The 25776-nt window shown below is 43.9% G+C and overlaps 1 protein-coding gene across 7 annotated transcripts in view; it reads left to right on the plus strand.

Moving 5' to 3' along the window:
- Nucleotides 1-25776, plus strand: part of gabpb1 (GA binding protein transcription factor subunit beta 1) — a 164930-nt gene that overhangs the window by 101942 nt on the left and 37212 nt on the right. The window contains exon 9 of one of the 7 annotated variants that reach the window (XM_072470281.1): nucleotides 24263-25407. The exons of the other annotated variants lie outside the window; for them this stretch is intronic. Within the exon in view, the coding sequence (XP_072326382.1) occupies nucleotides 24263-24343 (81 nt within the window). The 3' untranslated portion in view covers nucleotides 24344-25407. Of the gene's footprint in view, nucleotides 1-24262; nucleotides 25408-25776 lie in introns of those variants that run through there. 7 annotated transcript variants of the gene reach the window in all.

Consider the following 25776-nt stretch of genomic DNA (forward strand, 5'->3'; position numbering starts at 1 on the left):
GAACTATTTGTGAGAGGTGTTAGGGCGGTTCGGATTTGGGCGGGGCTTCATTGATTGGGTTCGGTTGTTGTACCAGGCACCAGTGGCTACTGTACGAACGAATCGACTGACGTCGGGCTATTTTAACCTGCATTGAGGGACAAGGCAGCAGTGCGGGTTCAATTCCTGTACCACCCTTCCCGAACGGCGCCGGAATGTGGCGACTAGGGACTTTTCACAGCAACTTCATTTGAAGCCAACTTGTGCCAATAAGCGATTTTCATTTCATTTCACATCAGAAATCTGGGTGAGCGACATGGCCAGGTTTCTCAGACTTGAGAAAATTAAGTTCGCCTTAAGAGGGTCAATGCTAGGGTTCATCCGGAAGTAGCAGCCGTTTGTTGACTTCTTCGGGGGAAAACTAACCGTCAGCAGAGGCAATAAGAAAGGGGGGTGGAGTTGGGCTATTTTCTGAGAAGAGAAAGAGAAAATCGTTTATTGTCACAAGTCGGCTTCAATGAAGTTACTGTGGAAAGTTCCTAGTCGCCACATTCCGGTGCCTATTCGGGGAGGTTGGTACGGGAATTGAACCGTGCTGCTGGCCTGCCTTGGTCTGCTTTAAAAGCCAGCGATTTAGCCCAGTGTGTTAAACCAGCCCCTATTTAGGGTAGGTGGGATTTGTTTGGGATGGAGATGGTTTATGCACAATCATATTTGTATTTGTACTGTTTACTGCTATTATTATAAAATTATACCTTAATAAAATGTTTTACAAAAAAAAGTGGCAGCACAGGTGGAAATGGTGGTAAATAAAGCATACGGCATGCTTGCCTTCATAGGACGGGGTATCGAGTATAAAAGCTCGAAAATTATGTTACAGTTATATAGAACGTTGGTTAGGCCACATTTGGAATACTGTCCAATTCTGGTCACTGCACTACCAGAAGGGCGTTGAGGCTTTGGAGAGAGTACAGAAAAGGTTTACCAGGATGTTGCCTGGTATGGATGGTATTAGCTGTGAGGAGAGATTGAATAAACTGGGATTATTCTCCCTAGAGAGACGGAGGCTGAGGGGTGACCTGATAGAAGTTGATAAAATTATTAGGAGTATTAATAGGGTGAACAGTTGGGGGCTTTTTCCCAGGGTGAAAATGACAATTACAAGGGTGCACAAGTTCAAGGTGAGGGGAGATAGGTTCAATGGAGATGTGCGGGGGAGGTTTTTTTACACAGAGGGTGGTGGTGACCTGGAATGCACGGCCAAGTGAGGTGGTTGAGGCAGATACGTTAGCGACCTTCAATACTTATCTGGATAGACACATGAACAGACGGGGTATAGAAGGATACAGGTGGTTGGTCTAGATAGCACACGTGATCAGCGCAGGGTTGGAGGGCCAAAGGGCCTGTTCCTGTGCTGTATTGTTCTTTGTTCAGATGGACTTAGTACTTGGGACTATGATGTTGTTGCCATTTCAGAGACTTAGTTAAGGAAAGGACAGGATTGGCAGCTTAATGTTCAGGATACAGATGTTTCAGGCGGGATAGAGGGGAATGCAAAAGGGGTTAAGGAGAATATCACAGCTGTACTGCGGGAGGACACCTTGGAGGGCTCATACAGCGAGGCAATATGAGTAGAGCTCAGGAATAGGAAGGGTGTAGTCACAATACTGGGGGTTTACTATAGGCCTCCCAACAGCCAGTGGGAGATAGAGGAGCCGATATGTAGGCAGATTTTGGCACGGTGTAAAAGTAACAGGGTTGTTGTGGTGTGTGATTTTAACTTCCCTATATTGACAGGGACTCATTTAGTGCTAGGGGCATGGATGGGGCAGAGTTTGTGGGGAGCATCAGGACATATTGACTTCTTGAAATAGTATGTAGATAGTTCAACCAGGGAAGGGGCCGTACCAGACCAGGTATTGGAGAATGAGCCCGGCCAGGTGATAGACGTTTCAGTAGGGGAGCAGTTCGGGAACAGTGACCACAATTCAAAGAACAAAGAAAAGTACAGCACAGGAACAGGCCCTTCTATCCTCCAAGCTGGCACCGACCATACTGCCCGTCTAAACTAAAATCTTCTACACTTCCGGGGTCCGTATCCCTCTATTCCCACCCTATTCATGTATTTGTCAAGATGCCCCTTAAACATCACTATCGTTCCTGCTTCCACCACCTCCGGCAGCGAGTTCCAGGCACCCACTACCATCTGTGTAAAAAAACTTGCCTCGTACATCTCCTCGCACCTTAAACCTATGCCCCCTAGTAATTGACCCCTCTACCCTGGGCAAAAGTCTCTGATTATTCACTCTGTCTATGCCCCTCAATTTTGTAGACCTCTATCAGGTCGCCCCTCAGCCTCCGACGTTCCAGTGAGAACAAGCAGAGTTTATTCAACCTCTCCTCATAGCTAATGCCCTCCATACCAGGCAACATCCTGGTAAATCTCTTCTGCACCCTCTCTAAAGCCTACACATCCTTCTGGTAGTGTGGCGACCAGAATTGAGCACTATACTCCCAAGTGTGGCCTAACTAAGGTTCTGTATAGCTGCAACATGACTTGCCAATTTTTATACTCCATGCCCCAGCCAATGAAGGCAAGCATGGCGTATGCCTTCTTGACTACCATCTCCACCTGTGTTGCCCCTTTCAGTGACCTGTGGACCTGTACACCTAGTTCTCTCTGACTGTCAATACTCTTGAGGATTCTACCATTTACTATATATTCCCTACCTGTATTAGACCTTTCAAAATGCATTACCTCACATTTGTCCGGATTAAACTCCATCTGCCATCTCTCTGCCCAAGTCTCCAAATGATCTAAATCCTGCTGTATCCTCTGACAGTCCTCAACGCTATCCGCAATTCCACCAACCTTTGTGTCGTCCGCAAATTTGCTAATCAGACCAGTTACATTTTCCTGCAAATTATTTATGTATACTACGAGCAGCAAAGGTCCCAGCACTGATCCCTGCGGAACACCACTCGTCACAGCCCTCCAATTAGAAAAGCACCCTCTCTGCATTGCTACTCTCTGCCTTCTATGACCTAGCCAGTTCTGTATGCATCTTGCCAGCTCACCTCTGATCCCGTGTGATTTCACCTTTTGTACCAGTCTGCCATGAGGGACATTATCAAAGGCTTAACTGAAGTCCATATAGACAACATCCACTGCCCTACCTGCATCAGTCATCTTTGTGACCTCCTCGAAAAACTCTATCAAGTTAGTGAGACACAACTTCCCCTTCACAAAACCGCTGCCTCTCGCTAATACGTCCCCTTGCTTCCAAATGGGAGTAGATCCTGTCTCGAAGAATTCTCTCCAGTAATTTCCCTCCCACTGACGTAAGGCTCATCTGCCTGTAGTTCCCTGGATTATCCTTGGATTGGATTGGATTTGTTTATTGTCACGTGTACCGAGGTACAGTGAAAAGTATTTTTCTGCGAGCAGCTCAACAGACCATTAAGTACATGGGAAGAACAGGGAATAAAAGAAAATACATAATAGGGCAACACAAGGTATACAATGTAACTACATAAACACCGGCATCGGATGAAGCATACAGGATGTAGTGTTAATGAGGTCAGTCCATAAGAGGGTCATTTAGGAGTCTGGTAACAGCGGGGAAGAAGCTGTTTTTGAGTCTGTTTGTGCGTGTTCTCCGACTTCTGTATCTCCTGCCCGATGGAAGAAGTTGGAAGAGTGAGTAAGCTGGGTGGGAGGGGTCAATGGATGAGAGGCAGGTTCATGTGATGGACTGGGTGGTGTTAACGACTCTCTGAAGTTTCTTGCGGTCCTGGCCCGAGCAGTTGCTATACCAGGCTCCGATGCAGCCAGATAGGATGCTTTCTATGGTGCATCTGTAAAAGTTGCTACCCTTCTTAAACACAGGAACAACATTGGCTATTCTCCAGTCCTCCGGGACATCACCTGAAGGCAGTGAGGATCCCAAGATTTCTGTCATGGCCTCAGCAATTTCCTCTCTTGCCTCCTTCAGTATTCTGGGGTAGATCCCATCAGGCCCTGGGGACTTATCCACCGTAATATTTTTCAAGATGCTTAACACCTCGTCTTTTTGGATCTCAATGTGACCCAGGCTATCTACACGCCCTTCTCCAGACTCAACATCTACTAATTCTTCTTTTTGGTGAATACTGATATAAAGTATTCATTTAGTACCTCGCCCAATCCCTCTGGCTCCACACATAGATTCCCTTGCCTATCCTTCAGTGGGCCAACCCTTTCCCTGGCTACCCTCTTGCTTTTTATGTACGTGTAAAAAGCCTTGTGATTTTCCTTAACCCTATTTGCCAGTGACTTTTCGTGACCCCTTTTAGCCCTCCTGACTTCTTGCTTAAGTTCCTTCCTACTTTCCTTATATTCCACACAGGCTTCATGTGTTCCCAGCCTTTTAGCCCAGTCAAATGCCTCCTTTTTCTTTTTGACAAGGCCTACAATATCTCTCATTATCCATTTCAGTAAGCTTTCAGGTACTGATGGATAAAGATAAGTGTAGTCCTCAGGTGAAGATGCTAAATTGGGGGAAGGCTAATTACAAAAATATTAGGCTGGAACTGAAGAATGTAGATTGGGGGCAGAATGTAGATTGGGGGCAGATGTTTGAGGGCAAATCAACATCTGGCATGTGGGAGGCTTTCAAGTGTAAGTTGATAGGAATTCAGAACCGGCAGGTCCCTGTAAGGATGAAGGAGAAGTCTGGCAAGTTTCGGGAACTTTGGATAACGAGAGATATTGTGAGCCTAGTCAAAAAGAAAAAGGAAGTATTTGTCAAGGCAAGGAGGCTGGGAACACACAAGGCAAATGTGGAATCCAAGGAAAGTAGAAAGAAACTTAAGGATGGTGTGTTGTCTCCCTGGTGCCAGGGTCCTGGATGTCTCTGAACGGCGACAGGGCAACCTGAAAAAGGAGGGTAAACCGACAGATGTCATTGTCCACATTGGTACTCATGACATAGGCAGGAAGAGGTCCTGCAAAGACTATTCAGGGAATTAGGTCAGGAGCTAAAATGCAGAACCCCTCGGGGTGGCACGGTATCACAGTGGTTAGCACTGTTGCTTCACAGTGCCAGGGTACCTGGTTTGATTCTCGGCTTGGGTCACTATCTGTGCAGAGCCTGCACATTCACTCTGTGTCTGCATGGGTTTCCGCCGGTTTCCTCCCACAGGTCCCGAAAGAATTGGACATTCTGAATTCTTCCTCAGTGTACCCGAACAGGTGCCGGAGTGCGGCGACCAGGGGCTTTTCACAGTAACTTCATTGCAGTGTTGATGTAAGCCTACTTGTGACAATAAAGATTAATCTCAGGATTACTTTCCATGCCATGAGCGAGTGAGGCTTGGGACAGGGAGATAGTACAGTTGAACACGTGGCTAATGAGCTGGTGTAGGAGGCAGGGCTTTAAATATCTGGATCACTGGGATGTCTTCTGGGGAGGGTGGGATCTGCACAAGAAGGACCGGTTGCACCTGAACTTGAGGGGCACTAATATCCTGGGCGGGAGATTTGCCAGTGTTGTTCGGGAAGGTTTAAACTAGTGTGACGGGGGTGGGAACTGGAACAGCAGGCCAATAAGTATAGAGACTCTGGGGGTGGGGAGTGAGACTGAGATAAACATAGTGCAGAGTAAGAGCAGGCAGCGGGAAGCCACAGAGCTCAGCGGGACTGGAGGTCAGGAGTGCGTTTGCTTCAATGCAAGAAGTGTAACAGGTAAAACAGATGAACTGAGAGCCTGGATTACTGCATGGATCTATGATGTAATTGTAATTACGGAGACATGGTTAAAGGAGGGACAGGACTAGCAGCTTAACATTCTGGGATATTGTTGTTTTGGACGGGACAGAAGGGGAAACAAAAGACCTGGGGGAGTTGCATTGCTGATTAGGGAGCAGATCACAGCTGTGTTGAGGGAGGACACATTGGAGGGATCTTGTAGTGAGGCATTATGGGTGGAGCTCAGGAATAAGAAGGGTGAAATCACAATGTTGGGAGTGTTCTATAGACCTCCCAACAGCCCGCAGGAGGCAGTATCTAGTCAGATACTAAAAAGGTGTGAAAAAAGCAGGGTAGTTGTGATGGGCGATTTTAACTTCGCCCTTATTGACTGGGAATCCCTTACAGCCAGGGGCTCAGATGAAGAGCAATTTGTTGGATGTGTCCAGGAGGGCTTTTTGATACATTATGTTGACAATCCAACCAGGGAAGGGACCGTACTACTACTACTAATAATAATAATCGCTTATTGTCACAAGTAGGCTTCAATGAAGTTACTGTGAAAACCTCCTAGTCACCACATTCCGGCGCCTGTTTGGAGAGGCCGGTACGGGAATTGAACCTGCGCTGCTGGCATTGTTCTGCATTACAAGCCAGGTGTTTAGCCTACTGTGCTAAACCAGCCCCTAGACTACCAATACTAGACTTGGTATTGGGGATTGAGCCAGGCCAGGTGATTGATGTTTCAATGAGGGAGAATTTTGGGCTTAGCGACTATAATTCCATAAGATTTCAGGTAGTCATGGATAAGGACAAGAGTGGCCCGTGGGTGAGCGTGCTTCATTGGGCGAGGGCCAATTATATCCAAATTAGACAGGAACTGAGAAATGTGGATTGGGAGCAGCTATTTGGGGGCAAATCCATGTCTGACATGTGGGAGGATTTTAAAGGCCAGTTGATTGAAGTGCAGGCCAGGCATGTTCCTGCAAAAATGAAGGATAGAAATGCAGGATTTGGGAACCATGGATGATGAGGGAAATTGTAAGCTTAGTCAAAAGGAAAAAGGAAGCATACAATAGATCTAGGCATCTAAAGGCTGGCTAAGCCCTTGCAGAGTACACTGATAGTAGGAAGGAACTTAAACGTGGATTTAGGAGGGCTAAAAGGGGCCATGAAATGTCTTTAGCAAACATGGTCAAGGAGAATCCGAAGTCTTTTTATGCATATATGAGGAGCAAGAGGGTAGCAAGAGAAAGAGTAGGGTTCACTCAAGAACAATGGAGGGAAGTTATTAGTGGAATCACAAGAAGAGGATGAAACTCTTAATGAGTACTTTGTACAAGGACATTATGGATATTGAGGTCAGGGTGTGTGAACTCTCTTGAGAATGTCAATATATCAAAGGAGGAAGTGTGTAGTATCCTAAATTGCAGTAAGGTAGACAAGCCCCCAGGGCCGGATGGGATCTATCCCAGGTTCTGCGGGAGGCATGGGGAGAAATAGCTGGTGCCTTAACAGATATCTTCACATCCTCTTTGACCACAGGCGAGGTTCCAGAGGACTGGAGAATAGCCAATGTTATTCCCTTGTTTAAGAAAAGAAACAGGGACAATCCAGCAAATCATAGGCCAGTGAGCCTGACATCAGTGGTGGGGAAGCTTTTGAAAAAGATACTGAGGGGCAGGATGTCTGCACATTTGGAGGAAAATGGACTAGTTAGTGACGGGCAGCATGGTTTTATACAGGGAAGGTCATGTCTCACCAACTTGATTTGAGTTTTTTGAGGAGGTGACAAAGAAAATTGATGAGGGAAGGGCTGTGGATGTAGTTTATATGGACTTGAAGGAGTTTGACAAGGTCCCATATGCCAGACTGGTACAAAAACTAAAATCACATGGGACTCGGTGTGGGTTGGCTAGATGGATACAGAACTGGCTTGGTTATAGAAGACAGGAGTGGTGGAAGGTTGTTTTTCTGAATGGAGATTGTAGCTAGTGGTATTCAGCAGGAATCAGTGCTGGGACCTCGGTTGTTTGTAGTATATACAAATGATCTGGAGGAACATGTGGGTGGTCTGATTAGTAAGTTTGCGGATGACACGAAGATTGGCGGAGTTGCTGATAGTGCTGAGGATTGTCAAAAGACACAGCAGGATATAGATAGAGACTTGGGCACAGAAATGGCAGATGGAATTTAATCCGGACAAATGCATTTTGTGCATTTGTGCAAGTGATGCATTTTGGAGGATTAAATCTGGGTTTGAATTATACTGTAAATGGCAGAGCCCTTAGGAATATTAGCATACAGAGTGATTTGGGCGTACAGGTCCACAGTTCCCTAAAAGTGGCAACACAGGTGGCCAAGGTGATTAAGAAGGCATATGGCATGCTTGCATTCATCAGCCGGGGCATTGAGTACAGGAGTTGAAAAAATCACGTTGCAGCTATATTAAACCTTGGTTGGGCCGTATTTGGAGTATTGCGTGCAGTTCTGGTCACCACATTATCAGGACATGGAAACTTTGGAGAGAGGGCAAAGAAGGTTCGCCAGGATGCTGCCTGGTCTCGAGGGTGTTGACTATGAGGAGTTTGTTTCACTGGAATGATGGAATATAACCTGATGGGATATAACCCAAAATACTGGGATCGTAGAGTCATAGATGTTTACAGCACGGAAACAGGCCCTTCGGCCCAGCTTGTCCATGCCGCCCAGTTTTTATCACTAAGCTAGTCCCACTTGTCCGCATTTGGCCCATATCCCTCTAGAGAGAGGCAAGGGAGGAAATTACTGGGGCCTTGATAGAAATCTTTGTATTTCACTGGCTACAAATGTGGTCCCAGAGGATTGGGGAATAACCAATTTTGTTCCTTTGTTTAAGAAGGGTAGCCAGGATAATCCAGGTAATTACCGGTCGGTGAGCCTCACTGATAAGTCTAAAAGGTTATGAGAGAGTCTGGAACACGATTGGACATTATTGGAGAGGATTCTTCGAGACAGGATTTACTCCCACTTGGAAATAAGTGGACACATTAGCGAGAGGTAACATGGTTTTGTGAAGGGGAAGCCGTGTCTCACTGGATCAAATTTTTCGAGGAAGTGACAAAGATGATTGAAGAGGGTAGGGCAGTTGATGTTGCCCACATGGACTTCAGTAAAGTCTTTGACAAGTTCCCTCACTGCAGACTGGTACAGAAGGTGAAGTCGCACGGGATCAGAGGTGAGCTGGCAAGATGGATACAGAACTGGCTCGGTCATAGAAGACAGAGTAACAGTGGAAGGGCGCTTTTCTGATTGGAGGGCTGTGACTAGTGGCGTTCCTCAAGGATCAGTGCTGGGACCCGAGCTGTTTATATATACAAATGATTTGGAGGAAAATGTAACTGGTTTGATTAGGAAGTTTGTGAACAACGCAAAGGTTGGTAGAATTGCAGATAGTGATGAGGACCATCAGAGGATACAGCAGGATCTAGATCGGTTGGAGACTTGGACAAAGAACAAAGAAAGGACGGTGAGATGGCAGATGGAGTTTAATCCAGACAAATATAAGGTAATGCATTTTGGAAGGGCTAATAAAGGAAAATATACAGTAAATGAGATAGGCAGAGGGATCTGGATGTACAGGTACACAGGTCACTGAAAGTGGCACTGCAGGTGGAGTAGAAGGCATTTGGCATGCTTGTGTTCATTGGCTAGGGCATCAAGTTTAAATATTGACAAGTCATGTTGCAGCTTTATAGAACCTTAGTTAGGCCACACTTAGAATATAGTCTAGCTTTATCTGGGCAGCCCAAAACAATCAATCCATATGAAAATTTAAATTGCTTATTGTCACAAGTAGGCTTCAAATGAAGTTACTGTGAAAAGCCCCTGGTTACCACATTCCGGCGCCTGTTCGGGGAGGCTGATACGGGAATTGAACCGTGCTGCTGGCCTGCCTTGGTCTGCTTTCAAAGACAGCGATTTAGCCCTGTGCTAAACCAGCCCCAATAGGACCGATTAGCTGCTAATGGGTGATTGACAGGGCAGATCCAGACAAGTCCTAGCAGTTTGTCTGCGTTCAGTATATTTCAACTTGGCCAAGTTCGTATTCCCATCAGGTCTGTCTGTGGTTCTGACTATAATTTGATATTAAATGTCCAATTCTCAAATTAAAGTGTCCGATTTTATTGGGCCTAAAACACAGGCCACTGTCCATTTTATTACAAATGATCTTCCCGAAAGTCAGAAATGGGAATGTTTCCTGATGATTACAATGTTCTGTACCATCCACCACTCCTCGGACACTGAACCAGTTTGTACCCACATTAAGCAAGACTTTGGATAGCATTCAGACTTGGCTAATAAGTGTGAAGTAATGTACATGCCAGACAATGTCCATCACCAACAAGAGAGAATCTAACCATCTTTCCTTCACATTTAGTGGCATTGCCATTGCTGAATCCCCCACTGACGCCCCTTAAAAGTCACTATCATATTTGCTTCCACTACTTCCCCCAGCAGCGGGTTCCAGGCTCCCACCATCTGTATAAAAACACTTGCCCCATGCATCTCCTTTAAACCTTGCCCCTCGCACCTCCTTTAAACCGTGCCCCTCGCACCTTCAACCTATGCCCCCTAATAATTGACACTTCCACCCTGGGAAAAAGCTTCTCACTCTCCGCTCTGTCCATGCCCCTCATAATCTTGCAAACTTCTGTCAGGTTGTCCCTCAACCTCCGTCATTCCAATGAGAACAAACCAAGTTTCTCCAACCTCTCTTCCTAGCTAATGCGCTCCATACAGGGCAACATCCTGGTAAATCTTTTCTGTACTCTCTCCAATGCATCCTTATGGCAGTGTGGCCTAAGTAAGATTCTATAGAATTGAATACTATATTCTAAGTGCGGCCTAACTAAGGTTCCATAAAGCTGCAACATGACTTGCCAATTTTTAAACTCAATGCCTCTGCCAATGAATACAAGCATGCCGTATGCCTTCTTGACTACCTTCTCCACCTGCATTGTCACATTCAGTGACCTGTGGACCTGTACACCCAGATCCCTCTGCCTATTAATATTCTTAAGGGTTCTGCCATTTACTGTATATTTCCTATCTGTATTAGACCTTCGAAAACACTACCTCACATTTGTCCGCATTAAACTCCATCTGCTATCTCACCGCCCAAGTCTCCAACCGATTTATATCCAGCTGTATCCTCTGATGGTCCTCATCGTTATCTGCAATTCCACCAACCTTTGTATCATCCGCAAACTTACTAATCCTGCAAACCAGTTATATTTTCCTCAAAATCATTTTTTATTTATATATATATATATAATATTACAAACAGCAAGGATCCCAGCACTGATACCTGAGGAACAACACTAGTCACAGCCCTCCATTCAGATGTGCACCTTTCCACTGCTACCCTCTGTCTTCTATGACCAGCAATAACAACCAAATTGGTTGCACTGCGGTTGGTTCTGCTGCAGAAGGGAGGAATAAAAAGTGTGACAGTGCAATAGTTATAGTGGATTCGATTGTAAAGGGAATAGATAGGCGTTTCTGTGGCCGCAAACGAGACTCCAGGATGGTATGTTGCCTCCCTGGTGCTAGGGTCAAGGAGGTCTCAGAGCGGTTGCAGAACAATCTGGAGGGGGAGGGTGAATAGCCAGTGGTTGCGGTACACATCGGTACCAACGACGTGGGTTTAAAAAAAGGTATGCGGTCCTAAAAACAGAATATAGGGAGTTAGGAAGAAAATTGAGAAGTCGGACCTCGAAGGTAGTGATCTCAGGATTACTCCCAGTGCCACGTGCTAGTCAGAGTAGAAATAGCAGGATATATCGGTTGAATACGTGGGCAGCACGGTAGCATTGTGGATAGCACAATTGCTTCACAGCTCCAGGGTCCTAGGTTCGATTCCGGCTTGGGTCACTGTCTGTGCGGAGTCTGCACATCCTCCCCGTGTGTGCGTGGGTTTCCTCCGGGTGCTCCGGTTTCCTCCCACAGTCCAAAGATGTGCAGGTTAGGTGGATTGGCCATGATAAATTGCCCTTAATGTCCAAAATTGCCCTTAGTGTTGGGTGGGGTTACTGGGTTATGGGGATAGGGTGGAGATGTTGAACTTGGGTAGGGTGCTCTTTCCAAGAGCCGGTGCAGACTCGATGGGCCAAATGACCACCTTCTGCACTGTAAATTCTATGAAAATTCTATGATCATCTATGAATACGTGGCTGAAGAGATGGTGTGAGGGGTAGGGTTTCAGATTCCTGGGCATTGGCACCGGTTCTGGAGGAGGGTGGGACCTGTACAAATGGGACCGGTTACACCTGGGCAGGACTGGGACTGGTGTCTAAGGGGTAGTATTTGCTAGATTGGAGGGTTTAAACTAAAATGGCAGGGGGATGGGAACCTATGCAAGGAGTCAGCGGAGGAGGAAACGAGGGCAAAAACAAAGACATAAAGGGGACTAGGAAAAATGATAGGCAAAGAAACCAAGGGCCAGATTCAAACAGGGCCATATTGGGAGCAAGACAAGGAGTGTTAAAAAGACAAGCTTAAAGATGTTATGCCTTAATGCATGGAGCATTCATAATAATACTGTGTAATGAGAGCAGAATCATTGGCAATCTAGTTGTGTGAGACCCCTTGGGGATAAGCAACCATAATATGATAGAATTTTTCATCAAGATGGAGAGTGAAGTAGTTGATTCTGAGACGAGGGTTCTGAATCTTAATCTTAAAATAAGATGGTATGAGGCGTGAGTTAGCTGTGATGGATTGGGGAATGTTACTGAAAGGGATGACAGTGGATAGGCAATAGCAAACATTCAAGGAGTGCATGTTCCTCTCTGGCACAAAAGTAAAAGAAGAATGGTGGCCAATCCATGATTTACAAGGGAAATTAGAGTTAGTATTCGATCCAAGAAGAAGCATACAAATTGGCCAAGAAAAACAACAGGCCTGAGGATTGGGAGCAGATTAGAATTCAGTAAAGCAGGACCAAGCTTGCAGGGAAGATAAAAACTGACCGTAAACGTTTCTATCGGCACGTGAAGAGAAAAAGATTGTTGAAGATAAATGTCGGCCGCTGACAGACAGAAATAGAGGAATATATAATATTCCTTGATGCCATACACTGTCAAGTGCTGCCTTGATATCAAGGGCAGTCACTCTCAGTTCTGGCATTCAGCTCTTTTACCCATGTTTGAACGAGGCTGTAATGAGGTCAGCAGCTGAGTGACCCTGGCGAAACCCCAACTGAGCGTTCGTGAGCAGGTTATTGCTGAGTAGGTGCTGCTTGATTGCACTGTTGATGACTCCTTCCATCACTTTGCTGATGATGGGGAGTAGACAGACAGGGCGGTAATTGGCTGGGTTGGATTTGTCCTGTTACTTGTGTACAGGACACACCTGGACAATTTTCCACATTGCTGAGTAGATGCCAGTGTTGTAGCTGTACTGGAACAGCTGCAAGTTCTGTAACACGAGTCTTCAGTACTATTGCCGGGATATTGTCAGGGCCCATAGCGTTTGCAGTATCCAGTGTCTTCAGCCGTTTCTTGATATCAAATAGAGTGAATTGTATTGGCTGAAGACTGACATCTGTGATGCTGGGGACCTCTGGAGAACACCGAGATGGATCATCCACTCGGCACTTCTGGATGAAGATCGTTGTGAATGCTTCAGCCTTGTCTTTTGCACATGTGCTGGGCTCCACCATCACTGAGGATGAAAGGGCAGCACGGTGGCGCAGTGGTTAGCATGGCTGCATCAGGGCCCCGAGGTCCCAGGTTCAATCTTGCCTGTCCGTGTGGAGTAAGTACATTCTCCTCGTGTTTGCATGGATTTCGCCCCCACAACCCAAACGGGCTGGTTTAGCACACTGGGCTAAATCGCTGGCTTTTAAAGCAGACCAAACAGGCCATCAGCACGGTTCAATTCCCGTACCAGCCTCCCCGAACAGGCGCCGGAAGTGGCGACTAGGGGCTTTTCACAATAACTTCATTTGAAGCCTACTTGTGACAATAAGCAATTTTCATTTCATTTCATTTCATTTTCAAAGATGGATTAGCCACGCTAAACTGCCCCTTAATTGGAAAAAATGAATTGGGTACTCTAAACCTTTTTAAGAAATCATTGAGGATGGGGATATTTGTGGAGCCTCCGTCTCCAGTGAGTTGTTTAATTGTCCACCACTATTCACAGCTGGATGTGGCAGGATTCAGAGTTTAGATCTGACGTGTTTGTTGTGGAATCGCTTCGCTCTGTCTGTTACTTGCTGTTTATGCTGTTTGACACACAAGTAGTCCTGAGTTGCAGCTTCTCCAGGTTGACACCTCATTTTTTGATATGCCTGGTGTTGTTCCTGCCATGCTCTCCTGCACCCTTCATTGAACCAGGGTTGATCCCCTGGCTGGGTGGTAATGGTAGAGTGGGGGATATGCTGGATCATGAGTTTGCGGATTGTGGTTGAATACAATTCTGCTGCTGCTGATGGCCACACATCTCATGGATGCCCAGTCTTGAGTTGCTAGCTCTGTTCAAAGTCTATCCCATTTAGCTCGGTGGTAGTGCCACACAACACGATGGAGGGTGTCCTCAATGTGAAGACGGGACTTTGTCTCCACAAGGACTGTGCGGTGGTCACTTCAACCGATACTGCCATGGGCAGATGCATCTGCAGCAGGCAGGTTGGTGAGGATGAGGTCAAGTATTTTTTTCCTCCTTGGTTTTCTCATCATTTGCTGCAGGCCTAGTCTAGCAGCTCTGTCCTTTAGGACCCGGCCAGCTCGGTCTGTGGTGGTATCACCGAGACACTCTTGGTGATGGATATTGAAGTCCCCACCCAGAGTACATTCTGTGTCCTTGCTGCCCTCAGTGCTTCCTCCAAGTGGTGTTCATCATGGAGGAGAACTGATTCATCAGCTGATGTGGCCGGTACGTGGTAATCAGCAGGAGGCTTCCCTGCCCATGTTTGACCTGGCGCCCTGAGACTTCATGGGGTCCAGAGTCGATGTTGAGGACTCTCAGGACAACTCCCTCACGACAGACTGTATACCACTGTGCCCCTCGCCACCTACCCAGAAATGGTGAGAGTGGTGTCTGGGACATTGTGATGTATGATTCTGTGAGTATGACAATGTCAGGCTGTCACTTAACTCGTCTGTGAGAAGCGCTGCCAACTTTGGCACAAGCTCCCAGTAAGGAGGACTTTGCAGAGTCAGCAGGGCTGGGTTTGCCGTTGTCGTTTCCAATGCCTGGTTTGTTGCCGAGTGGTCCATCTGGTTTCATTCCTCTTTTGTGTTTTCCTAGCAGTTGAATACAACTGAGTGGCTTGCTCGGCCATTTCAGAGGGCATTTAAGAGCCAATCACATTGCTTTGGGTCTGGAGTCACATGTAGGCCAGACCAGATAAGGACGGCAGATTTCCTTCCCTAAAGGAAGTGAACCAGATGGGTTTGGGTTTTTACGACAATCGATAATGGCTTCATGGTCATTAGACTTTTAATTTCAGATATTTTATTGAGTTTAAATTCCCACGGTCAGGAGTGGGGATGTTTGCTGATGCCTGCACAATGTTCAGCACCATTCACAACTCCTCAGATAATGTAGCAGTCCATATCCAAATACAGCAAGACCTGGACAATATCCAGGCTTGGGCTGACAAGTGGCAAGTTACGTTCGCGCCACACAAGTGGTAGGCAATTACCATCAGATGATCTAAACACTGCCCCTTGACATTCAATGACATTACCATCACTTAATCCCCCACAATCAACATCCTGGGAGTTATCATTGATCAGAAACTGAACTGCGGCAACCAGGTCAAAGGCTAGGAATCCTACGACAAATAACTTGCCTCCTGACACCCCCCCCCCCCCGAAAAGCCTGCCCACTATCTACAAGGCACAAGTCAGGAGTGTAATGGAATACTCTCCACTTGCCTGGATGAGAGCAGCTCCAACAACACTCGGGAAGCAGGACAAAGCAGCCTGCTTGATTGCTCCTCCTTCCATAAACATTCAAACCCTCCACCACTGTGGAGGCCAAATCACTGAGTGTCTTTAAGACAGAGATAGATAAGTTATTGATTAAAGAGGGGATCAGGGGTTATGGGGAGAAGGCAGGAGAATGGGGATGAGAAAAATATCAGCCATGAGGGCTGGGTTTAGCTCAGTGGACTGAAATTTACAAGCAATTATACTGAATTCCCTCAGGAATATAAGTAGCTATCTTAGCCAGAAGAGCAGTGACTGGCCAAGTTAGAAGCTAAACATTGTGGCAGTGCTCTCGAGCAGCTTTAAGTTTTGCCACCTGGAATCAGCTAACTAAAGTCCTACTGGCTCTTCCTCACATTGCCAACTTGGTGACACACGGACTAATTCCTATTCAATCTTAACTGCTGTCCATATTGACATGATTTTTGCTGAATGCAGAGGGTCTTTTCCTTTATGAATTTTACAAATTGGAGATGGATTATCCATTTTTATCATTTTGGTACTTGTAGAGTTCGCTGTGTATGAATATACCAACCACAGCATTCTTGTAGAGTTCAGCCATAATTGATACCTTTGGTAGATGAACCCTAGTTGCTATATCTTTCCGAGCTTCGAGAATACATCACCTCGTTTTAGATGCCTCTTGGTTTATCTGCAGCAGTGTGCAGGGATTGGAATCCGTATAAGAAAGATTGATTACAATATTCCCCTTTCTTCCTCCAGAAAATATGTTCCCCACAATGCACAGCTATTCAGCGGACTTGTGCAGTGGCAGCAATTTTTATTGGGTTTGTTTAGTTTAATTTGGGCATTAGGTCAAACAAACCTGTTTTTTGCAAATTGAGGCTCTTTATAATTCACAACCCGGTTTCTGTGCATGGTTTCTCCAGTGAAATGTAGTTACCAGTACACTGGGCATTCATACTAACCAGCCAGTAATTAAATGGAGTAGGGCAGGGTAGGTGAGAAAAGCAGACTTCTCGCTTTAATCACTCTTTTGGAAAGGTTAAAAATGCACACAATTCCTGGTCTCTGAATTGCCGCCAGTGTTCCTCTCTGCTTGCCTTCATTGGACGGGGCATTGAGTATAAAAACTGGCAAGTCATGCTACAGTTGGATAGAACCTTGGTAAGGCCGCATTTGGAATATTGCGCACAATTCTGATCGCCAAACTACCAGAAGGATGTGGAGGCTTTGGAGAGGGTGCAGAGGAGGTTTACCAGGATGTTGCCTAGTCTGGAGGGTGTTAGCTATATGGAGAGACTGAATAGACTCTGACTGTTTTCATTAGAAAGACGGAGGTTGAGGGTGACCTGATAGAGGTCGCCAAGATAATGAGGGGCATGGATGGGCAGGCACTCTTTGTTAACAGTAAGAAGTCTTAAACACCAGGTTAAAGTCCAACAGGTTTGTTTCGATGTCACTAGCTTTCGGAGCGCTGCTCCTTCCTCAGGTGAATGAAGAGGTAAGTAATGGGTTAAGAGACATTGCAATTAGTTGTCTCATTTATGTTAAGTATCCATTAATTGACACTGATATGTAAAGGGGCTTCAGGTGGCCTCTGTCGGGTGATGTATAGTGAGAGTTTTGTGCAAAGGCTGTTGGAATGAAATAAATGTGTGTTTGTGAAAAAGAAACAGAACTTTAGACTCTTCATATCACAGCAACTAAAACGTCTAACAATTGGCAGCAAAGGATGGTTGCTGTGTAAATGTGAAGGGTTGAAAGATACAACTTTTCCAGATCAAACCAAGGAGTGAGTGAGAAAAGAAAAAAAAAGGGATTTATGGCTGAACCGAGGATCAAAATGGCTGGATATGACTATCCTCCCTTATTTTCTGAAAGGGAATCGTACGACCAATGGAGAAGTGCAGTAGTTATGTGGACTAAGGTAACTGCTTTGGGAAAGAGAAAACAAGGTATGGCATTGGCTCTTTCTCTACCATATGGCAGTAAAATCCGAAACAAATTGCTTTCTGAGCTGGAATTGGAAGAGTTAGACTCAGAAGAAGGTCTGGAGACTTTATTACATTATATGGATAAGATTTATAAGAAAGGTGACTTGTTAAGTGCGTATGAAGCATGGTCGGATTTTGATAAGTTCCAGAAAATGGAGGATATCTCCATGGAAGACTATATAATGGAATTTGGCAGACTATATAAAAGGCTGCAGAAAAACAACCTGGAATTTCCACAGTCTGTGTTGGCCTTTAAATTACTTGACTGTGCTAGAGTGAGCAACATGGATAGGCTCCTGGTTTTGACAGGAGTTCAGTTTACTGATAAGGATACCTTATTCGAACAGATGACAAAAGCTTTACAAAAGGTTCTGGGGAAGCATTCGATTTCGATGGCTCTGATGACCCAAATAGGTCAGCCTGCAATAAGGCAGAACATGGAAGATACACTACTAGCACGATGGCGAAATCGTATGGCTACGAAGAGGGCTCAAGACTATAGAAGGAAACTGAGACAAGGAAATTATGAAGACAGAAACCTAGTTAGAACCTACAATAGGAAGATGAACCCCAGAAATGCACGGGGCATGATAAATCGATGTTTTCGATGTGACTCTCAATACCATTATGCTTTCAACTGTCCAACTCATTATGATAGAGTGTTTGAAGCGACACATGACACGGAAGAGTCAGAAGAGGAAAAAGATAGTGACCAGAAAGAAGGCATTGTCCTATTGACAAGCAGTTTTACGCCGGTAATGAGGGTGTTGGTTGCAGAATCCTTCAACTGTGCTGTATTGGACAGTGGCTGCACATCTACTGTGTGTGGAATTGACTGGTTAAAATGTTACCTGGACTCTTTGAATGCTGAAAATCGTAACAAGGTTAAGGAATTTGAAAGTTCCACAAGTTTCAGGTTTGGGGATGATAATACTCTGAAGTCGCTGAAAAGAGTGGTGATCCCTTGCAATATTGCCGGAGTGAATCGTTTCATTAGCACGGATGTTGTATCAAGTGAGATACCTTTGCTTCTGAGCAGACCGTCGATGAAGAAAGCACACATGAAACTTGATATGGAACAGGATAAGGCAACAGTTTTTGGAAAGACGGTGGACTTACAATTTACATAGTCGGGACACTATTGTATTCCATTACTGACAAATAATATTTGAAGTAGAGTGGTTAAGGATGTGTTAATGACAGTTGAAAATGGGACTTTAGCTGGTTAAAAAGCTTGTGGTATTAAAACTGCATAGGCAATTTGCACATCCGTCTCCTCGGAGGCTGAAAATTTTATTAAAGGATGCAGGGGTAAGGGATGACAACTATACTAAACTGATAGAACAGGTTAGTGACCGCTGTGAAGTTTGTAGGAAGTACAGAAGGACACCAGCACGACCGTTAGTAACCCTACCTTTGGCCAGGGATTTTAACGACTTTGTGGCCATGGACCTTAAGATCTGGAATAAAGCAAAGAATAAATGTATTTTGCATTTTGTAGATTTAGCAACCAGATTTAGTCAATCAACGATTGTACGAAGTAAAGAAAAGAGAGTAATTCTGGATCAAATCGTGGAAAAATGGATAGGGACAGGAATGGGTCCACTGGCAAAATCCTTAGGACAATGGGGGAGAATTTGCTAATGATGAGTTTAGGGATATGTGTGAAAACATGAATAACAGAGTTATGAATACGGCTGCAGAAAGCCCATTTAGTAATTGTGTCTGTGAAAGAAATCATGCTGTCATCGATGACATGCTTTGGAAAATTTTGGCAGATCGACCAAATTGCAGGCTAAATTCAGCTTTAGCATGGGCAGTACATGCAAAGAATTCATTGCAGATGGTTGGGGGGTTATAGTCCTTATCAATTAGTGTTTGGTAGAAATCCTAAAATTCCGTCCATTTTGGATGACCAGCCTCCAGCTTGGGAGGGGACTACAATTAGCTCTGGTTTTGCTGAACATTTAAATGCATTACATAACAGTAGAAAAGCTTTTTTGGAAGCAGAAGTCTCTGAAAGAATTCGCAGAGCTTTAAGACCTAACGTACGGCCGTCAGATTCCGTTTTTCAACAAGGAGGTATGGTATACTATAAGAGAGACAATTCTAATGATTGGAAAGGCCCAGGGAAGATCATAGGCATGGATGGCAAAACAATTATTTTGCAACATGGTAATCAAACTGTTAGGGTACATTCATCAAGGATAATGGGTACATACTACAAATTTTCAAATTTAGACAGAGCAGACGGACATGATGAGGAACCAGAGTCATCTGGTACGCATGTGTTACAGAACTATGAGGACAAATTAACTAATATAGACAGGGTTTCTGTGGAGGAACACAACACTTCTGATGAATTAGAACAAGCCATTTTTCCGAAAGGGCAACTGCCAAAAGTTTGTACAAAAGTGACATACTTGCCTGAAGGGTCTAGTCAATGGAAGGATGCAACTGTTATTAGTAGAGCAGGGAAGGCCACTGGAAAGTATAAACATTGGTTCAATGTCCAGCATTCAGGGGAAGGAGTCAAGACAATGGATTGGGAAAACGAAGTTCAAAAATGGAGGGCACAGAAACGCAGTGCCAGTTCAGATAGTACATCAGATAATGAATAGGTCCGCAGGAAAAGGTCGAGAACTATTGAAAGGACATCCCACAGCAGAAGGGGAAGATCAAGCAGTAGCAGTACAGAACGAGATACCAGGCGGGAGAGGGGACGTAGTTTATCAAGATCTCGGAACATGAGTAAGACTACGAATACTAATAGGAGTAGAAGCCCACATGCACGTGGGATTTTGGTGGCTTCAAATAAATTAGATGAAAAAGTTATCAAAGAAGCTAAACAGCAAGAATTGCATAGTTGGAGTGAATTTGGGGTATACACGGAAGTACCGGATAGGGGACAAAGACCTCTATCCCACAGATGGATTTGCACGGAAAAGGTTCTTCCGGATGGAACTTATAAGGCAAAGGCCAGACTTGTGGCAAGGGGATTTGAAGAAAACTTAGAAGATCAGGATTTAAGGGTAGATTCACCTACAGCAGGAAAGGTTATTTTTGATATTTTCTTGGCTCTATTAGCCACAAAGGCATGGGAATGCAAATCTATAGATATAAAAGCTGCCTTTTTGCAGGGGCATCAGCTCCAGAGAGACATTTTTCTCCGTCCTCCTAAAGAAGCAGCTAACACAGAAGGGGTAATCTGGAAGTTGAACAAATGTGTATATGGATTAAATGATGCATCTAGAGTATGGTATTTTTCGGTAAGGTCAGTTTTGTTAAAGTGAGGCTGTTGCCAGTTGAAAGCAGATCCTGCAATGTTTTACTGGCGCTATAAAGAAAATCTTTCTGGCATTTTTATGATGCATGTCGATGATTTTTTGTGGGGTGGGACTAGTGATTTTGAAGCTATTGTAATCTCTGGTTTGAGGAAAGAATTCCGGGTTGGGAGTTAGGCTTCCGGTGCATTTAAATATGTTGGACTGGAAATCGGACAGACTAAGTTAGGGGCAACTTTACGTCAGCAACCTTATTTGGAAAGCATCAGCCCAATAGCAATTAGTTGTGGCCAAGTTTCACAAAAAGACGCAATGGTTTCAAAGATAGAAAAAGTGCAACTGCGAAGTTTAATTGAGCAACTGAACTGGTTAGGTAGACAGACTAGACCGGACGGGAGTTTTGATGTCTTAGAATTGAGTACAAAAATGAATGATCCCAAAGTGGAAGACATAATAAGAGCAAATAAAGCGTTGGCCAAACTAAAAATGCAGGAGTGTGTTTTGAAGTTCCCGGTTTTAGGTGACCATCGGCACTTGAAACTCATAGTTTATAATGATGCGTCCTATGCAAATTTATGTGATTGGGGTTTCAAGCGCAGGAGGTTTTATAATTTCCCTTTTGTGGAACAATGGTAAATGTTGCCCGCTTGTGTGGAAAACAAAGAAAATAAGGAGAGTGGTAAAAAACACTTTGGCTGCTGAGACGTTAAGCCTTGTAGAGGCGGTGGATATGGTCTTTTATATAAGTATGATATTGACAGAAATTTTGGGATTAGGGGATTTGGGTAATATACTTATTGATTGTCACATTGACAATAAATCCCTGTGGGAAAATGTGCACTCTACAAAAAGTGTCAATGAAAAGAGGTTACGGATAGACATCGCAAGTTTGAAGCAGATGTTGGAAAGAGGGGAAATAACAAAAATTAAATGGGTCGACAGGAGCTGTCAGACTGTTTTACGAAAAGAAGGGCGAGTTCACAGAAACTTTTGGATATTGTTAATGAAGGGTGCTTGGTTTCTGTGACTGTTTTTTTTTTCTCTTTCTCGCCCCAACAAAAAAAAGGGGGGAAATCATGTGTGTGTTTTTGAGTTTCTTGAAATTTTGTTTTCACCTAATTTTTTTTTCTCAAAGGAAGGGGAGACTGTTAAGTAATGGGTTAAAAGATATTGTAATTAGTTTTCTCATTTATGTCAAGTATCCATTAATTGACATTGATATGTAAAGGGACTTCAGGTGGCCTCTGCCAGGTGATGTACAGTGAGTGTTTTGTGCAAAGGCTGTTGGAATGAAATAAATGGGTGTTTGTGAAAAAGGAACAGAACTTTAGACTCTTCATATCACAGCAACTAAAATGTTTAACACTCTTTCCCAGGGTGGAGGAGTCAGTCACCAGGGGGCATAGGTTTAAGGTCCGTGGGGCAAAGTTTAGCGGAGATGTGCGGAGCAGGGTTTTTTACACAGAGGGTGGTGAGTGCCTGGAACGCGTTGCCAGGGGAGGTTGTGGAAGCAGATACATTAACATCATTCAAAAGGCATCATGACAAACACATGGATAGGTTAGGTATAGAAGGATCCGGCACAAGGAAGTGCTGAGGATTTTGGCAAAGGTCGGTATCATGACTGGTGGAGGGTCGAAGGGCCTTTTCCTATGCTGTATAGTTCTTTGTTCTTTCGTATGGAAGCACCCACAAACTGAGGAGTTAAGGAGGTGAGTTATGGCAGGCCATTGAAATTGAGAGGAGAGATGGTTTCATAATCCTCTTCTCACCTGTTCACATGTCCCAGGAGGAGGCACAGAACAGGAATCTTGGCTTTAAAAAAAATCATGGGATAAATAAGAACATAAGAACTAGGAGCAGGAGTAGGCCATCTGGCCCCTCGGGCCTGCTCCACCATTCAATGAGATCATGGCTGATCTTTTTGTGGACTCAGCTCCACTTTCCGGCCCGAACACTATAAACCTTAATCCCTTTATTCTTCAAAAAACTATCTATCATTATCTTCAAAACATTTATTGAAGGAGCCTCAACTGCTTCACTGGGCAAGGAATTCCATAGATTCACAACCCTTTGGGTGAAGAAGTTCCTCCTAAACTCAGTCCTAAATCTACTTCCCCTTATTTTGAGGCTATGCCCCCCTAGTTCTGCTTTCACCCGCCAGTGGAAACAACCTATCCACATCTATCCTATCATAATTTTATATGTTTCACTAAGATCCCCCCTCATCCTTCTAAATTCCAATGACTACAGCCCCAGTCTACTCAACCTCTCCTTGTAATCCACCCCTTCAGCTCTGGGATTAACCTAGTGAATCTCCTCTGCATACCCTCCAGTGCCAGCACGTCCTTTCACAGGTAAGGACACCAAAACTGAACACCATACTCCAGGTGTGGCCTCACTAACACCATATACAATTGCAGCATAACCTCCCTAGTCTTAAACGCCATCCCTCTAGCAATGAAGGACAAAATTCCATTCGCCTTCTCAATCACCTGTTGAACCTGTAAACCAACTTTTTGCGACTCATGCACTAGCACACCCAGGTCTCTCTGCACAGCAGCATGTTTTAATATTTTATCATTTAAATAATAATCCCTTTTGCTGTTATTCCTACCAAAATGGATAACCTCACATTTGTCAACATTGTATTCCATCTGCCAGACCCTAGCCCATTCACTTAGCCTATCCAAATCCCTGTGCAGACTTCCAGTATCCTTTGCACTTTTTGCTTTACCACTCATCTTAGTGTCGTCTGCAAACTTGGACACATTGCCCTTGGTCCCCAACTCCAAATCATCGATGTCAATTGTGGACCCATCCCTTGTTGCCCCTGAACTGAGTGGCTTTCTAGGCCATTTCAGAGGGCATTGCTGTGGTCTGGAGTCACAAGTAGATTTCCTTCTCTGGTCCAACTAACTGTTAATATCTTCCAAACCAATCATCTTGGGTCAAAAGCTGTTTAATCCTCTTTCCAAAGCCGGTATTGGGCAAGGTGAAAACGTATAGAGCTGAATTCTGATGACACCTTTTAAATTTTAAATAGAAATATGTTCTTGAATTTACTTTGGATGGATCAGTACACTTTCTGCTAGTGTTGTCATAAATAATTTAGAGCAAATTTATTTATTCTAAAACTCTTAACTTTGCAATGTCAAGCAGTTAAAATGAATTAACGTCCCACCTAGAATTATATTAAGGAGACCCAATTTGATCAGTTCTGAATAAATGGGGTGCATTCTCACTGTGACCACAAGCTTGCCCCAGTGAGACATTTGTAAACGCTAACTGAATGTGTGCCGTTAATTTGTGATTTTGTTGTTGTTTTAGGTTCACAGTGAGATGTTAAATACACAAACACTCCTGGTTAAGCTAATGGAAAAGGAGCATGCATTAGTGCAAACACAGTGATGTACTTAGAAGAATGGAGGAAATTAAATTGCAAGATTTGCCAAAAGAAGCAGAGCAAAGGAAGGCTGATAAAATATTTTTTAGAATTAAAAGCTAGACTTATTTGCATTAGTATTTCAAATCTCTGATGTATTCTGGAGTAAGAGGAAGTCTCATTTATTTGGGAAATTTGAAATATGTCATACTGGTTTCTCAACTGCCCGCTCAATTTATATGTTTGTGTAACACAAAGATAAATTATGTTCAAATATGAAGTGCCCTAGTTGCTAGGCTACTCTATAATGCCATTTGAAAATGGAACAAAAATCTATATTTTTATTTATCTGGATAAAGACAGAATAACAAATTTTATTTTAATAAACACCGTATGAGCCCAAAATTCCCACTTTATTTGGGTATTTACTTATAAAGACCATCTTCGTAACAGAATCTGAAGGGAAAGGAAATGTTATTATACTTTTATTGAAAACAAACTCTTCTTGTAGTTGCTGTTTTCAAATATTAATGATTCCAAAATCAACTGAGCTCATCAGATGTGTAGTTCTGGGCAATTAAAAAGGAAATGTCTTCAACTTTCTGATTCCTGTTCTGTTTCAAGGTGAAATTAGCTAACATATATAATTATTATTTTTCTGTGTTTCTTAGTAAGATTAACTCTGAAGTCCTGTGATCTATTATTTTCCATTTCAAAGCAAGACTTTGAGTAAGGTGCCATTTCCTGAAAACTCAATAGCTGACCAGGGATTTAATGATCAGTAACAATTTTGGTTATTTCAAAGAATATATTGAATACATAAATATGGGGAGGGGGTGGCGGCAGAGGGGCTGTGAGAAATGGCAGCTTATTGCAGTGTACAGAGAGGATGTTTCCACAATGTGAAATAAAATGCCCAGGATATGTTGATGTGGTCTCTGTGTCAGGAAGGAGCTGCTTCGTAGTTCCAAGCAACCTATTTAAATAAAATGCCCGCCTGCATTCCACCGTACTATTGTTTGCAAAGACGGGCAACTTGATATGTTTCTGTTAGGAACGTTTATGCAATAAATATACTTTTTTGCTTTTTTCCTATTTTTGGCATCTTTAAATATGAAGAATAAGATATTTGCTCATGTTTAGTAGGCAGATATTAACCACTCGAGCTTCTCTTTATGAAGCCTTCATAAACTGGCCTCTTCAAATAACTCTGCTTAATTGTTTCATATTCCTATGCTTTTTAAAGTATGAACTATGTTTGTACAGCATCAATGTATCCTAGAATCTTGTTCATTTCCAGCATTAAATTCCATATATTCTCATGCTAAGGGGTCTGTTCCATTTCACACTTTATAATTATGGATTGTACAAATAACTTGCATATGATCAAAATTTAGCTTGAAATGGTAAAAATGATTTGAACAAATTCTGAATGCAGCTGGTTTTGAGCATCCAAATT

Source organism: Scyliorhinus torazame, chromosome 12 (assembly GCF_047496885.1).
Source record: "Scyliorhinus torazame isolate Kashiwa2021f chromosome 12, sScyTor2.1, whole genome shotgun sequence".
NCBI lineage: Eukaryota > Metazoa > Chordata > Chondrichthyes > Carcharhiniformes > Scyliorhinidae > Scyliorhinus > Scyliorhinus torazame.